This window comes from Stegostoma tigrinum, chromosome 11, assembly GCF_030684315.1.
Source record: "Stegostoma tigrinum isolate sSteTig4 chromosome 11, sSteTig4.hap1, whole genome shotgun sequence".
NCBI classification, from domain to species: domain Eukaryota; kingdom Metazoa; phylum Chordata; class Chondrichthyes; order Orectolobiformes; family Stegostomatidae; genus Stegostoma; species Stegostoma tigrinum.
In genome coordinates this window covers 10,213,739-10,229,845 of record NC_081364.1, presented here as the reverse complement: position 1 = coordinate 10,229,845, position 16,107 = coordinate 10,213,739, and the positions used below count along the sequence as shown (strand labels likewise).

Here is a 16,107-nt window from a genome sequence, read left to right as displayed (position 1 = left end):
TCAGAGTGTCAGTGCAGACTCAATGGGCCAAATGGCCTCTTATTGGGGATTCTAATTCCATTTTTCTTGAAATAAAGATGAGCCAAACCATTCAGACTTCAACTTGAAATTCCTGCAACCTGGCTGAGCATTGCCTTCCTCTCTGTATGAATATGGGCCTCCTTCAATAACCCACTCCTGCGTCATGTGCAGTATCTGTTTACTACCTCTGAGGTGACGCTTTTGTTTTTTTTATGTTACCAGTCCTCAAATTACCTCAGCAACCACAATGTGTCAGAAGAAAACAATGAAATAATTACGAAATGCACTGAATTAGATGGAACAACATTAGAATTGAGATATATATATTGGGAGATAATTTTGTATGTCTGTTCCTCTGCAGTGTATGATTAAGAAGTGAAGGTTTTTTTTTTAAGTCTTTTTCTCTCTGATTTTATCTTTATATAGTCTAATAAAACTATATTTCTTTGTATTGTAGAGCATCCTCTATTGTTTTTTTCTTCAACTTATAGGGTCCTCACCTTTTAAAAATGTTGGAGATTTTTACCTCTTAACAATGGAAGAAGTAGTTGTGTCAATGTGAGATTAATGTTTGATTTTTTTCCATTAAACATGCAACTTAAGCTATGGACTGAAGCTGTTTCATTTCATACTTTTGTCTGTGTTAGCTAACATGTGGTTAAGCAACTGGGCCATTGAAGTTTGGAATACCCTTTGTGAAACTTTGGATCAGATTCTATGGTGGTCTCTTCTTGGGGTCACACTTTAAGAAAGATGTCAAAATCTCACAGAAGTTGTACATAAGAGGGACAACAGACTTCTGTCATGGGGCAAGACTCAAGCAACGCTGGGCGCTCTCCCACGAGTAGGGAAGGTCATGGGGAAACTTGATAGGCAGGTTCGAAACCATGGAAGAATGCATAAGCTCAAACCATTTCCGTCAGCCATGAAGTCAGTAACTGGAGGAATCAAAATTCAAGGTAATTGGAAAAAGAACCAGTGGTGCTAATGAGTGGTTCAATGGTTAGTACTGCTGTCTTGCAGCACCAAAGGCCCAGGTTCAGTTCAAACCTCGGGTGACTGAGTGGAGTTTGCACATTCGCTCCCAGTCTGCCGGTTTGGTCCCACAGTCCAAAGACGTGCAGGTTAGGCGGATTGGCCATGGTAAATTGCCCCATATCGTCCAGAGACTAGCTGTATTTCCCATGGTGAATGTGGGGTTATGAGGATCGGATTAGGGCTGGGTCTGTATGGGATGCTGTTTGAAGAGGCAGTGCAGACTCGATGGGCTCTACAGCCTCTTTCTGCAATGTAGGCATTCTAAGAAGAGGTGTGAGGAACAATATTCTTAAAAAATAAGTTACTACCACTGGGATGCACTGTCTAAGATGTTGCTGGAAATAGGTTCATATGTTAACTTTCAAAAGGGCACTAGATCTTTACTTGAAGGAAGGTTTACAGAGCTAATCGGACAGATGTTCCAAGGGCATGGCACTGGTATGATGGGCTGAATGGCTTTCTGTGCTGTACCCACGCTGCATCACCTTAGGTTGACATTGTGTCACTGCACCTGAAGACCAGAAAGAACAGCAGTTGTCAAAATGGCCATCTCCTAATGGCCTTTCAGTTTCTATTAGTAACAACAAACCAGAAGATCACCAGGCCCGAAGAGTTGTTAGAGAGGCTACTAAAGGATTTACTTTCTTGAGCCATCCCTGACCTTCCTGCTTTGCTCACTCAGAAACACTGGTGTAGAAATGGCCCACTGTACAGCAGCTGTGGGCGCTCTGGTACCCGTGTGTGCATGCTTGCAGCATGAAGGACAGTGAGGTATGAGACTTGGCAGTGCCCTTGCTCCTCTGAGCCTCTGTGCCACAGTTACCTTTGGCCTGTACCTGATGGTGGAGGGCCTATAATTCCTGAGACAACCCAAACAAATCCCATTCCCCCTGCAAAGCTTCAAACCAAGCAATGGACCAGAGGGAGTATTAGAACAAAGAACAAAGAAAATTACAGCACAGGAACAGGCCCTTTGGCTCTCCAAGCTTGCACTGACATGCTGCCCGTCACAACCAAAACCCCCTACCCTTCCAGGGCCCATATTCCTCTATTCGGCAAGATGCCCTTTAAAAGTCACTACAGTATCTGTTTCCACTACCTCCCCCAGCAGTGAGTTCCAGGCACCCACCACCCTCTGTGTAAAAAAACATGCTTTGTACATCACCTTTAAACCTTGCCCCTTGAACCTATGCCCCCCAGTAACTGACTCTTCCACCCTGGGTAAACGTTTCTGACTGTTGACTCTATCCATGCCTTTCATAATCTTGTAGACCTCTATCAGATCACCTCCCAAACTCTGTCATTCCAGTGAGAACAATCCAAATTTCTCCAACCTCTCTTCATAGCTAATGCCCTCCATACCAGGCAACATCCTGGTAAATCTTTTCCGTCCCCTCTCCAAAGCCACCATATCTTTCTGGTAGTGTGATGCAGATCTATATTGAGCCCAGATCTATATTTCCAAATGCCATAAAGCCCCAGAAAAAGCTGTATGGTTGTAACATCTTACATTACAAAATCTTGAGTGGGTTCACTGATAGAAGAGGAGGTGATGGCCCAGTGATCTTATCACTAAACTATTAATTCAGAAACCCCGCTAAAGATTCAGGGACCTGGGTTTGAATGCTGCTATGGCAGAAAGTGAAAGCTGAACTCAGTAAAATCTGGAATTAAGAGTCTAATGATGACCATTGTCAATTGTCAGAATAACCCATCTGGTTCCCTAATGTCCTTCAGGGAAGGAAATTATGGCCCTTACCTGGTCTGGCCTACAAGTGACTCCAGACCCACTGTGATGTGGTTAACTCTTAAACTGCCTTCTGGGTAATTAAGGATGGGCAATTAACGCTGGACTGGCCTCACCCCATAAATAAATAATTAATTATAATTTAAAATGACTCCCTGCTACTTGCACGATGTTTAATATGAGTAATTACTGGTAGTCAATACTGTTTTTGCAGTGAAAAGCAACAAGTACAGCTCCCTCACTGTTCCAGGAGTGACAGTAGGAGCAATCTTGGAAACCCCTTACTCTTTATTCTCGATCTTCTGGTCTTATCCTCAGCATCACATCAATGGTAATGGTTTGGCACATGAGCATTATAGACCTACTGTGGAATACATAGGTAAACAGGTAACTGCAGTTACACATTCCAGTCTCAGTAAAGATCTTGCACTTCATTCACATTCAGTGCAAACATTTGTTTTAATAAATTAGTTTCATCAACTCAATATCCCTCTCGAAGCACACCCCAAACAATAGTATCACTTTCTCCTAGTGAAATGAGAGGGCAACTCAGAAAGGAATGTGGGGAAGATAATAAATACGAAGCACAAGAATCAACATTAGTTTCAGAAAGTCTTTTCTTGGTAGTTTAATACAGCTGCAAATTCATTCCATCAACAGCCATTGCATTTGGTCTGACTAAGACTAAGATTCTGATCATCATATCCAACTGACTGATTTGCCAAACATCTTAATATTTATACTGACTTACTCCTGATAAAGGAGATTGTGTGTGGAGAAGTGGTAGAACTATGGTGTGTCCTTTCTTTAAATAGGAATCAACCCTAATGCCTGAATGATGAATCTCAACACTTCCCTGGTATTGGGCCTCTGGTTTTATAATAGGCAGCTGAGGAGTCAATTACGATCGGATGATTGCAGTGATCACCAGCCATAAGATAAGAGAATAAGAACACAGGAGATAGAAGTGTAAGGAGACCATCTAGCCCTTCAAAGATGCCACTATTCAATACAATCATTGTTGATCTCCGACCTCATCTTTACTTTCCCACTTTTCCCATCAGACTCCTCAATTCCCTGATAGACCAAATAGCTGTCTAGCTCAACCTTGAATATATTCATCCAAAAGCTTCTTGACCCTTTGAGTAATCTCTCCCCATCTCCGTTCTAAATAATCATGACTTATCCTTTTACTGTGTCCCGTTTTCTAGACTCCCTAGGCAGAGGAAAAAACTTCTCAGTATCTATCCTTTCAAAACCCTTCCAGATCCTGTGTTTCAATGAGATCATTTCCTGTTTTGTAAAATCCCAGCGAATACAGGCCCAATTCACTCAGTCTCTCAACATAGATTCAATCCTCTCTTCCCATAGATCGGTCTAGTTAACCTTCATTGTACTACCTTTTACTTAAGTATATCCTTACTTAAATGTGGGGACCAAAACTGTACACAGTAATCCAGGCATCAGCTCAGCAATTCCTTGTGAAATTTCCAGTAACAAAACTTCCTTACTCCTGGATCCTAGTTCCCTTGCACTAAAGGATAATGTGTCCATGGCCTTCCTAGTTATTTGTGGTAGCCTGCATGCTAATCTTCTGAATTCCTTGTACAAAAACACTAAAATCTCTCTGAACATCAACGTTTACAAGCTTTACAAGATTTAAAAGATGTCTTGTTTCTCTTTCCTGAACACCAGAGTGAATAACTTGACACTTCCTCCATATTCAATTCCATCTTATTGACCACTCATCTAACCTGTCTATATTTCTTCACAGCCTTTCTGTAACCTCTTTACAATTACAATTTCAACTAAGCTTTGCATTACCAGCAAAAGTAGATAATTTACTGTCTGACTCTTTGTCGAAGTCATCAAATAGAATATCAATAGCTGAAGCCCCAACACTGACCATAGAGCCTCTCCACGAGTAACGGCCTGGCATCTTGAAAATGGTCCATTTATGCCTTCTCCATTTCCTGTTCACTCACCAATCCTTCTTCCATTGCAATATATTACTTTCAACTCCACAAGCCCCTGTTCTGTTCTATTAGCATTTTCTGCGGCAGCTTATTGAATCAAAAAAACTTAAAGGTTATAATGGATTTAATAGCATCCACAGTTCTTTCAGTTTTTATGATATGTTTTGCTGTTTTTATGTTCCTGGCACCTTACTCACCTATTCTAACTTTTTCCTTTTTAATCAACCTTTCAATGGCCCTTTGCTGGTTGCTAAGACACTCCCAATCCCCAGGCTTGCTATTATTCTTTGTAATCTTATAAACGTCTCTGTTAATCTAACCCTATCCTTTCCTTCCTGAGTAAGCCACACATAGATCCTTCTTGCTGAGTCTTTGGTTTTCAGTGGAATGTATTTTTCTTGAATGCTTTGTGTTCTTTCTTCAAATGTTTCCCACGGTTTATATATGGTCGTACCTTTCGCTCAATTTCCCAGGGTCTGGTTAGCTCAATTAGCTGGATGGCTGCTGAGTGACACTAACAGTGTGATTCAATTCTTGAATCAGCTGATGATGTGGAGGTGCTGGTGTTGGACTAGGGTGAACAAAGTCAAAAGTCACACGACACCAGGTTAAAGTACAACAGGCTAGTGATATCAAATAAACCTGTTAGACTATAACCTGGTGTCATGTGACATCTGACTGAATCATTTGAGGTTTCCATGAAGGACTCTCCTTCTCAACCTCTTCCCCTCATCTGAGACATGGTAAGCCCCAGTTATCTCTCACTAATGAGACAACAACCCAATGGTCTGGTAAGACTATAGTGCCTTCACCTTCCAGCCAGTTTCTTTCAGTGGGAGGAGATGGAGCTCATGTACTTGGGAGACAGCATTGGATGGGCCAGGAAGGTTGGTAGATCAGTGGCAAAGACAGCAAGTACAACAAATCTGTAGGCCATAATCATAATTCAGTGGAAAGAATTAAACCCGCAAATAGTTTGGACTGGAATAACTTCATTTGCATTGCAACACTAGTAACGAGAGCTATGAAGTGACCCGGATGGGCAGAGAATTGCGGAATTATTTGGCATGTACCTTGGTTAGTGTTTGAACATCTCAAGACACTTCTGCATTGCTTTGCATTTATTTCAATAAAGTTTCCATCATGTTGGGAAGATATCCAGATATTTAGCCCAGTAACTGAACACAGAGCACAGGATAGGTATTATATAGCAGAATAAACCTCCACATTCACCTATCGCGACCTTAGAACATTCCAAGGTGCTTTTGAGTCAACCGAGTTCTTTTGAAATGCAGCAACATCGGAAACATAGCCGCCAATTTGCAGAGAGCAAATCCCACAATATATTATTAACCAGAAGGTCTGCCAAAGTGATGCTAAATGGCAGGGAGAACCCCCCTGCTCTTCTTTGAATCTTTCATGTCCTAAGAGGGCAGACAGGTCCTGGATTTAATGTCTCATCCAAAAAATGGCACCTTTGACAGTGCAGCATTCCCTTGGTTGACCTAGATCTTGTGCTGAAGTCCTGGAGAGCAAATTGAAACCTCTTGACTCCAAGGTGACAGAGCCACCATTTTGTGCTCTCAATTTCCCAACAGGGGGTTGCCCTTCATGTATAACAGTGAAATTGAACAATAAATCCAAAATGGCAGCAAAGAGTCAAGTGAACATGACAACAAGAAGGTCAGTTTTGGTTTTGACGTCGACCTGGAAGCAGTAGGACACCCACATCACCCTTCCCTGCCCGCAAACCCATCTCCCTATCCCTCCAGGCAACCCATGATTTTGAGTCCAGAGCCTTGGTGGGAACGTCAAGCTATGAGTGGAGTGCTGACAGCAGCCGGTGGGGTGTTGATGGAGATGAGATATGCAGGAATGAGCAAATTAAGGGGTAGAGAAGAGGGTGGAGGAGATACTGGCATTGTGGTAATGTCATTAGAACCAGTGATCCAGAGAGCCACTCCAACCTTCCACGGTCAAGGGTTCAAATCTCCCAATGGCGCTAAGTGGGACTTGAACTCATTTACTAAATGTCAAATTGACCACGACATTTGTTGATTGTTTGTAAAATCCCAGCTTGTTCATTAATGTGTGTGTGTCTGCGTATGTTGGGTTTGGGGGGGTGGTGGGGAGGAATAAATCTGCTGTCTGAAATCTTCTGGCCTATATGTGCCTCCAGACGCACAGCAACGTGGTTGACTCTTAACTGGCCTCTGAAATGGCTCAGCAAGCCAATCAGTTCATGGGAAACCAGGAAGGGCAAAAAATGCCCGCTTTGCCTGTGACACTCACATCTTGCGAAAGAATAAGCAGGGGAATAAAATGGAAGGGAGAGGAGGTAGCCGTCAGTATTTCAGTAGAGGTTACAGAACCTGCATCTCTCCATCACCCAGTGAAATATTAATAATTAAATGTTATTAGTGGCTTAGGCCCAGCCTAGTCCTCTACCATGTGACCAATGTGGTCCAAGTATATGTCACGGAACATGCTGTTTGCTTTCTAAATGGGCCTGGACTGAGGAATTCTTTCCAAGTAGTGGTGTCCTCATGGCGGTGGTCAGGGGAATTTCCCCGCCCAGACAGAATGGGAGTAGAAACCTTTCTTGCAATTTTCAGGGTTGGTGGGCGGGGGAGGGGAAGGTTGCAGGTGGGTTCAGGGCTCCATTTCACCGAGTGCACGCCCCTAAACTTTAGCCCAGTACTGCAGGAGGTAACAAACAGGATTCACATCAGTAAATGAAATCAATAATCCATTGCTCCACTCCCTGTCATTGTAAACCCTAAATCAACTCGACATTTTCCATTTGTCCTCTTACTGCCTGCTTTGACTGAAATTTCTCTTGAAATGCATATATGGAAGTTACCCAAAGTGACCAACATCTTCGAGATTTGGGGGAATGGGGGAGCAAGCCATCCAGAGGACGATATATCTATAAATGACTGGAAGTAGATCACATGACCATGCATGGATTGACCCTCTCTGTTGGCGCTTGAAGCAGAATTCGATGATGTTCAGGCTTTAATAGCATTCGCCACGTCGGTGAACACAAGTCTGCTGGGCCTCTGCAAGGATCCTTGACTTGGCATCAGAATCTAGGGGAATAAAACATGGAACTGAGTTAGACAGCAACTCATCAGAGTTTTCACACCTTCCCTCCCTTCACTGGAGTTTCTGATGTGATTATCACCCCAGCAGACTCCATGCACCTTTGGTTAACTCCTAAGATGTGCGTGAATTTTTACACTCATCTTCAGATTCCACTCTGCCGATTATTGAGGAAGGGATGAAGAGCCTGTTTTAAATGTAATCCATTGTATTCGCATTTCAAGTTCTGTCTCCTGACAATGACTCTGGAAACCAGAAGTTTCATGGCACTACATCAAATATGAGCAAGGAAACCTCCTGCTGATTACCACATGCTGCTCCCTCTCAGCTGATAAATCAGTGCTTCTTCCATGTTGACAGCCACTTTGAAAAGACCACAACTTGAGGCAAGGGTGCAGAATGTACATCTCCAGCAGTGACTCAGCAATGCCATTACTACTGGACAAGGCCTAATGGACAGCGCTGCTAGACTGAGTCAGCATAAGGTGAAAAAAGCACAAGAGGCAAAACCTACTTAGCTCCATCCACTCCAAATTTCCTGTTGCAGATGCTTCTGTCTATGATAGTACTGATGGGAATGGCCACCACACAGTCCTTGAGGAGTAGAGGTTCCACCTTCACATTGAGGATATCACACTGTGCGCCACTATCACCGTGCTAAATGGCATAGATCTTGAACAGACTTAGCTAATCAAAATGGAAAATCTGTGAAGTGGTATGGGCTAACATCAACAGCAGAATCATACTCTAACACAATCTACAAGCCCATTATTTCATTATAGACCTGATCCAGTATATCACTCCCATCACTTTCAGACTTAGGATCAATCCTGGTTCAATGAAGGGTGCAGGAAGGCATGCTAGGGATAGCATCAGGCATAAGAGTTCCCCTATGCTGTGTGTCCATCCTGCTGCTACAGGATGGACACACAGCATAGGGGAATGTGCCGCTGACTTCCCTTTCCAGCAGTTGCTGCTGCTCAGGAGGACCACACAGCCAGAACAAACATTAAAGAGAACGCTGCTGGGCGCACCTAAAAATGAGGATCAACCCAGTGAAGCTACAACATGGCACTAACTGATGCCAAACAGCATAAGCTTCAAGTGATAGACAGCGCTAAGCCAATCCCAGAACCAACGGATCAGATCTGAGGTCTGCAGTCCTGCCACATCCAGTCATGTGTGGTGGCAGATGATTGAACAACTCACTAGCGGAAGAGGTTCCACTAATATCCCTTCCCCAATGATGGACGAGCCCAGCACATTGGTGCAAAGGTTAGGCTGAAGCATTTGCAACAATCTTCAGCCAGAAGGGTGAAGTGCATGATCGATATTGGCCTCTTCCAATAATCCCCAGTATCACAGATACCAGTCTCCAGCCAATTCGCTTCACTCCACATGATAGCAAGAAATGGTTGGAGATGCTATATTTTGCAAAGACTACGGGGCCTGACAAAACCATGGCAATATTACTGAAGACTGGTGCCCCAGAACCTGCCAATCACCCAGCCAAGCTGTTCTGGTGCAATTACAACATTGTTTAGCACCATTTTGAAGTCCTCAGATACTGAAGCCAACTGTGTCGAAATGCAGTAAGTTCTGGACAACATTCCAACTTGGGCTGATAGGTAGCAAATAACATTCACACCTCACAAATGCCAGGCAATGACCATCTCAAACAGGATGTAATCTAACCACGTCACCTCAACATTCAACGGCATTACAATCATTGAATCCCCAACTATGAACATCTACTAAAACCTGGTTACCAGTGAACTGAGCGGGACCAGCTGTATAAACCCTGTGACTGGAAGAACAGGTCAGGGGCTAGGAATCCTGCTGTGAGTAACTCACCTCCTGACTGCCCCACCAACCTGACCACCGTCTTCAAGACACAAACCAAGAGCGTGGGGTGGAATATTTGCTCACTCTGGTTAAGTTCAGCTCCAACAACATTCGAGAAGCTGACACCATTCCAGACAAAAAACGTCCACTTGCTTGGCACCACATCTGTCACCCTCTACCAGTGGCAGCAATCTGTACCATGAACAAGATGCACTGCAGCAACTTACCATGGCTCCATCAACAGCACCTTCCAAACCTCTAAACTCAACCATTTAGAAGCATAAGGAGAGCAGCTATTTGGGGACATCACCGACTGCACATTCCCCTTCAAGGCACACAACATCCTGACTTGGAAGTATATTGCCATCCCTTTAGTGTCACTGGGTCAATATCCTGGTATTACCTCACTTACAGCACTGTGGGCGTAGCCTCTCCCCAGTGGACTGCAGTGATTTAAGAATGTAGTTCGCCATCACCTTCTCCAGGGTTGGTCAATAAATGCCAGCCTAGCTAGTGATGCCTACATCCCATGAGTTAATAAAAAGCAAGCCACACTGCTAATCCTCACAGCCCAATACATTCCTAATCTGCATGGCTAACTAACGCTCCCATCCAAGAGTGCCAAAGCCCCACAGACATGGGGAATGAGCCACTGAGACAGGTGTCCTGAGTCCAGAAACTGATCAACCCAACAGAAGAGGTCACCATCAAACGATGAAGACAAAGAACAGACAGGAGGTAGAATCTGAGCTCACTGATTGACATACGGCAGGAGCGCCCGCTTAGTTGCCCACCATACCTTGCTCTGTGATCCCTGGGAAGCTGTGTCACGGCCGTGATCAAGTAGCTCCTGCTCTAGGTCATCCTGTTCCTCGCCAGGATCAAAGCTGTACATTGGCATTAGCTGGTGACGTAGCTTTTCCAATCTGCCGGGCGGGAAAATACAACGGAAAGGCACAATTTCAAGATATTTTTCCAATAGCTGACATTCCCGTCCTGTGCCACAAAGTATTCGGAAGAATCACAAATGCCACATGAATATTGTACTGGTTACCCATTCAGAGGGCACCTGGATTTCTGTGTAAGTGTGAACCTCGTGCACATATTCTTCGTTAACACAGTATTCTATACAACAGTGAACTCAACAGTCCCGTTCGAGAAGTTACTATTCAATCAAAACCATACTGATTATGGAGACACTACAATTTGCAGCAGTCCCTCTAGTCAAAGGTGAGGAGAAATCATACTCAGCTCCAGATTCTGACCATTGTTTGAAGCCCTCTGCTATGAACCTACACAGTTACAACAGCCTTCACAGTTAACCATTCTGATAACACTCCCTGTCTCAGTTACAGGTGAAGAGTGAGCTTGAGGAATGGGGTGGCATGGTGACACAGTTGCTAGCATAGCTACCTTATACTGCTAGGGGCCCAGGTTGAATTCCCCCCTCGGGCAACCGTCTGTGTGGAGTTTGCACATTCCTCTTGAAGTGCTAGGTTTTTCCCACACTCCAAACATGTGTAGGTTAGGTGGATTGGCCATGGGAAGTGTAGGGTTCCAGAGGTGGAATGGGTCTGTGTGGGATGCTCTGTGGTATGTCAGTGTGGTCTTGATGGGCTGAATAGCCTGCTTCCATACTGTAGGGATTCCATGAGTTGTTAAAAGACAGTGGAATTCAGGCAATCAGCCTGACAGTCAGACGTACAAGGAACAGGGAGAGAAGGTGGAAGGAGGACAATATTTAGCTCCTAAATATCAGGTTTCTCTTTACAAGCTGTTCAACCATCATTAAACGTCCCTCCACTGACAATAATGGGATCATCCGTCCAGATGCCATTAATACACATTTGCTGAATTACACACACACACGTGAATGTAACAGCTCCCAAGGTAAGACTGTTCCAATGAGAAAAGATGGATACATGAAAGAAGTGGCTATATTTCAAACCATATGACACATCAGGTCATCCAGAGAAGCTATAATCAGTGCAATTTTTGATTTTTCTTGCTTTCTCAATTTCCTTTCACTTTTTTGTATGGTCTTCATGGTTCTTTTTCCCTCAAAACCTATAGATTCACTTATGCAAAACAGCAGTGATTGCACCTCAGAACTCAAGCGTGGCTCAGTGGATAACGCTCTCATAATGAAGGCAAAGTGCTGTGGATGCTGAGATATAAAATAAAGACACAAGGTACTGCAGAAAATGGGCAGCTCTGGCAGCACTTATAGAGAGAGAAACAGAGTTAACGTTCTGACTCCAACAGGAACTGCCTTCGGTTCCAGATGAGTCCAATTGAAACATTAACCCTGCTTTTCTCTCCACAGAAGCAGGCAGACTTGTTGAGTCTGAGTTAAGGGTATTAAAGGATTACATGCACACCTTTGAGTCCCCAGTTTCCTGGGCTCAGGTGACATTGCAGGACTTGGGGACCAAATCCAAAGCTAGGAGTGCGGCACTGAGAGTGTGCTGCATAGTCAGGAGCGCAGTCTCCTGGAAGCAACATTAAATTCAGGCTCCGTTTGCTCACCTGAGTGGATATAAAGAATTAAATGGGACACTTTGGAAGAAGAGCAGGACAAATTCTCCCTGCTTATCCTGGGCATAATTTATCTCTCAAACAGCATCACAAAAACCAATTATTTGATCATTATTAGGTTGCTATTTGTGGGATCTTGCTGTGCTCACACTAGCTGATGTTTTTTCTCCATTATAAAAGCACCTTGAGCTATCTGGGTGACATTATGGCTCAGTGATTAGCACTGCTACCTCACAGCATCAAGGAGCTGGGTTCAATTCCACGCTGGGGTGACTGTTTATGTGGAGTTTGCACATTCTCCCTGTGTCGGTGTGGGTTTCCACTGGATCCTCACACAGTCCAAACATGTGCAGGCTAGGTGGATTGGTCATGCTCAATTACCCATAGTGATCAGGGATGTGCAGGCTAGGTGGATTAGCCTCGGGAAATTCAAGGCTACAGGGACAAGACAAGTGGGTGGGATGCTCTTTGGAGGGTCAGTGTGGACTTGATGGGCTGAATGGCCTGCTTACACATTGTTGGGATTCTATAATCTGATGATCACGAAAATCATTATGTAGTTGTTAGTCTGTCTTTTCCTTGTATTTGACATGAAGCGCCCTGTGACATTGTAAAGACCTACCAAGGTGCTACATAAATGCAAGACCTTTTGTCCCACTTATGCGGTACTCCATCTAGTGGTCTGATTGAGTATTGCTCAAGTGTGCTGGCAGACAAGAATCCAGAGGAAGCTCTGAGACTTAACCTTTGAACTTGGAACTGATACAGGTCAGGAGGTAGCCACAGAAATAACCAGGGCCCTTGAAGTTGCTCCAAAGTATCTTTAAAATTAGAGTCAGGGATCTTCGCACGAAACAGCAAGACCTTTCCACATTTCTGACCTCCTAATCTCTATAAATTCCTTCTGCATGTTCCAAGGGAAATAGTCAATCTCAGTTATGGCCAGCACTTCCTCCTGGCCCATTATTCAATTAAAATCAACTCGACACATTGTAAGTTCCATTCCAGCCCATTCCCTTTCATCCATGGGCGACACGCAGGTGACGCAAGGAAAAAAATGACCAAAGAACTGCAGCTGCTGGAAATCAGAAACAAAATCAGAAAATGCTGGAAAAATTCAGTAGGTCTGGCAGCACCCGTGCCGAGAAGACAAGAGATAAACTGCTAGATTTTCCAGCATTTTCTGATTTTCTCAATGCAAGGAAGAGCTGTGCAATTTCTGTACTGAAAGGTACGTGTTGTAACTCTCAGATATTTGCCACTTTAACAAGAGTGCAAATAGATTTAAGCACAGATTGTCCCTTAGAGATTGTGAGCTTACATCCTGGATTGGAATTTGAATGCAGAACCTTCAGGATAAGCACCAATTGACACTCTATACACACAGGCAGAGAACTAAGAAAGTGCCAGGACCAATCTGCGGTCAGCAATGAATCCCTGGAGGTGTTTTTTCATCGTGTTGCAGTGATTCATAAAGGGATGAGTGGGTTGGATAATGGCCCCATATACAGTGTCATCTCTCAAGTGGTTACTCCACAGTTCTGCCTGACCCGCCTTGTTATTTCAATATTGTTGCTTCCTTCTTCTTTTTTTCCCTCACGTGCTTCTCTTTCTTCCTCTTCACTTTTGCTTTGCTCCCTCTGTTATTCTTCTGTCCATTCGATAGGAAATGGGGTTGGGGGGGCAGGGTTGGTGGCGATAGCGGGCGGGAGGCAGGAGAACTGGGACAGGCATTGACTGCAAATGTTACATTTGCTAGTGAAACAGCGAACCTGGCAGGCTGAGTAGGGGAAGAGGCACACATGCATTATGAGGGGTAGCCTATTACCTGCTGGGCAGCACATTGGCTCAGTGATTAGCACTGCTGCCTCAGTGCCAGGGTCCTGGGTTCGGTTCCAGCCTTGGGCAATCATCTGTCTCTGTGGAGTCTGCACATTGTCCATGTGTCTGTGCAGTTTCTTCCCACAGTCCTAAGATGCGCAAGTCACTGGCCATGCTAAATTGCCTGTAGTGTCCAGGGATGTGCAGGCTAGGTGGGCTAGCCTTAGGAAATGCAGGGTTACAGGGATAGGGTAGGGGGGTGAATGGGATGCTCTTTGGAGGGGCAAGTGTGGACTCAATGGGTCGAATAGCCTCTGTCCCACACTGTGGGGATTCTATGATACAGCCCTTGCCTATTGTCCCTTCCTGTTCAGACTTCGTGTGCAATTTTAACCCGGAGCTTGAACAGCAGGGAAGCTAAAACCTCCTTTGCTTCATGAACGGGTAGGGTCATTCAGTTGCATCTTCATCTGAAATAAGACACCACCTCCTTTCTCTCCACTTGCACCCCCTTCTTCAAACCCCACCAAATGTGCAACTCTCCCCATGCGGCTGAACAGACATTTAAAGAATACAAGAAATAGGAGCAGTAAACCATGCCAGTTCAATCGGATCCACCATTCCATACAATTCTGGCCAATGTTGGGAATTGATGTATCCGCCCTCAACTCCCCCAAGACGCAAACTAGTGGGTCCACAATCGAGTATTCAGAATCTCCTTGGCACAGCAAGAGAGTTCAAACTGTTCACAACCCTTCGATTGAAATCATTTCTATTTATCACAATCCTAAATGATAATTTGTCCTGAATTTCTGGCCATGGGTTTTAGATTCCCCGACAATCTCTGTGTCCACGCTTCAAATGAGGGGCTAGGTTATGGGGTGAAACTGTTCAGGAACAAGAAGATCTTTAAACTATCCCAAACAAAAACAAAAAGCACCAGAGAAACTCCATTTCCTTCTGAAAGGAGGGTCATGCACCCGAAATGTTAATCCCTGCTTTCTCTCTTTACAAATGCTGCCAGACCTGCTAAGTTCCTGCAGCAATTTCCTTTTTTTTGCCATGATTCTGATTTCCAGCATCTAAAGCTCTTTCTTGTGTCTTGTGTTTAAAATATCCCACTTTAATTATTTTGAAGGCTTTCCTTCCAGGGCTGGTTGCAGCAGCAAGAAACTTTAAGCTTCTCCTTTCATCTCGAATGATCTATGTTCATGAATGGAAGACAGGCGGGGGGGTGGTGAATCAGTGTGGGTGGAACTGAGTCTAGCATAGGAAGTGTAGGAGGTCCTGCCCATCTCCTCTCTCTTATCTTGGCCAGCACGTGTCTGCAACTTTTAATGAATGGGTTCACAGGGAGGAAGGGGATATATACATGTCTATAAAAACAAACCAGGGAGGGGGGCCCAGCCACAAGTCACAGCGGTTTCTGTGGTTGATGGCCCTGTGGAAGTAAATGTCACCTCAGCAAAGCAAACTGTACAAACCACAGGACACCAGGGACACGGATGTGTCACTCACTCCCGGCCTCTGCTTGTCACAGGCTGCAGGGAAACTAAGAGGCAGCTGCAGAATTTCAGTTGGAGGTGAGCTGGCATCATGATATTTAGGATATCCTGCCCAGGCCATTTGTGAATGAGACTTTAAAAAGTCAGTGGTTGTGGAAAGTGCTGAATCCCATCCTCAACCAGAGCAACAGGGAAATAAATATTTCGATGAAAGATCTGTTTTTATTTTAATTAAAAGCTGACCGTTTATAACAAATTACCATACAAGAGACTTTTTTTATTTTTTGTCGCAATAGATGCAGGGAATAGTGCGTGGAAGTGCAATAGAGGGAAGAGTGTGGGCTTTGCTCTTACATCACTGGACATCCAAGGGTTGAGAAGCAACCTCATAGAAGTTTATAAAATCATGAGGGGTTTAGATCGAGTTAATGGTAGTTATCTTTTCCACAGGATGGGGTATTTCAAGACCTAGGGGCCACATTTTTAAGGTGAGAAGACAGAGATTTAAAAA

General features: G+C 44.2%; 1 protein-coding gene across 8 annotated transcripts in view; it reads right to left on the bottom strand.

Moving 5' to 3' along the window:
* Window positions 1-3,355: 3,355 nt before the first annotated feature.
* si:ch211-161c3.5 (uncharacterized protein C3orf18) overlaps window positions 3,356-16,107 on the bottom strand; it is an 86,666-nt gene continuing 73,914 nt past the window's right edge. For all 8 annotated transcript variants that reach the window (XM_048547498.2, XM_059649743.1, XM_048547495.2 and 5 more), the window contains 2 exons: window positions 10,532-10,658; window positions 3,356-7,874 (listed from right to left, as the gene is read on the bottom strand). In XM_048547498.2, the coding sequence (XP_048403455.1) occupies window positions 7,794-7,874; window positions 10,532-10,658 (208 nt within the window). In that variant the 3' untranslated portion in view covers window positions 3,356-7,793. The remainder of the gene's footprint in view (window positions 7,875-10,531; window positions 10,659-16,107) is intronic.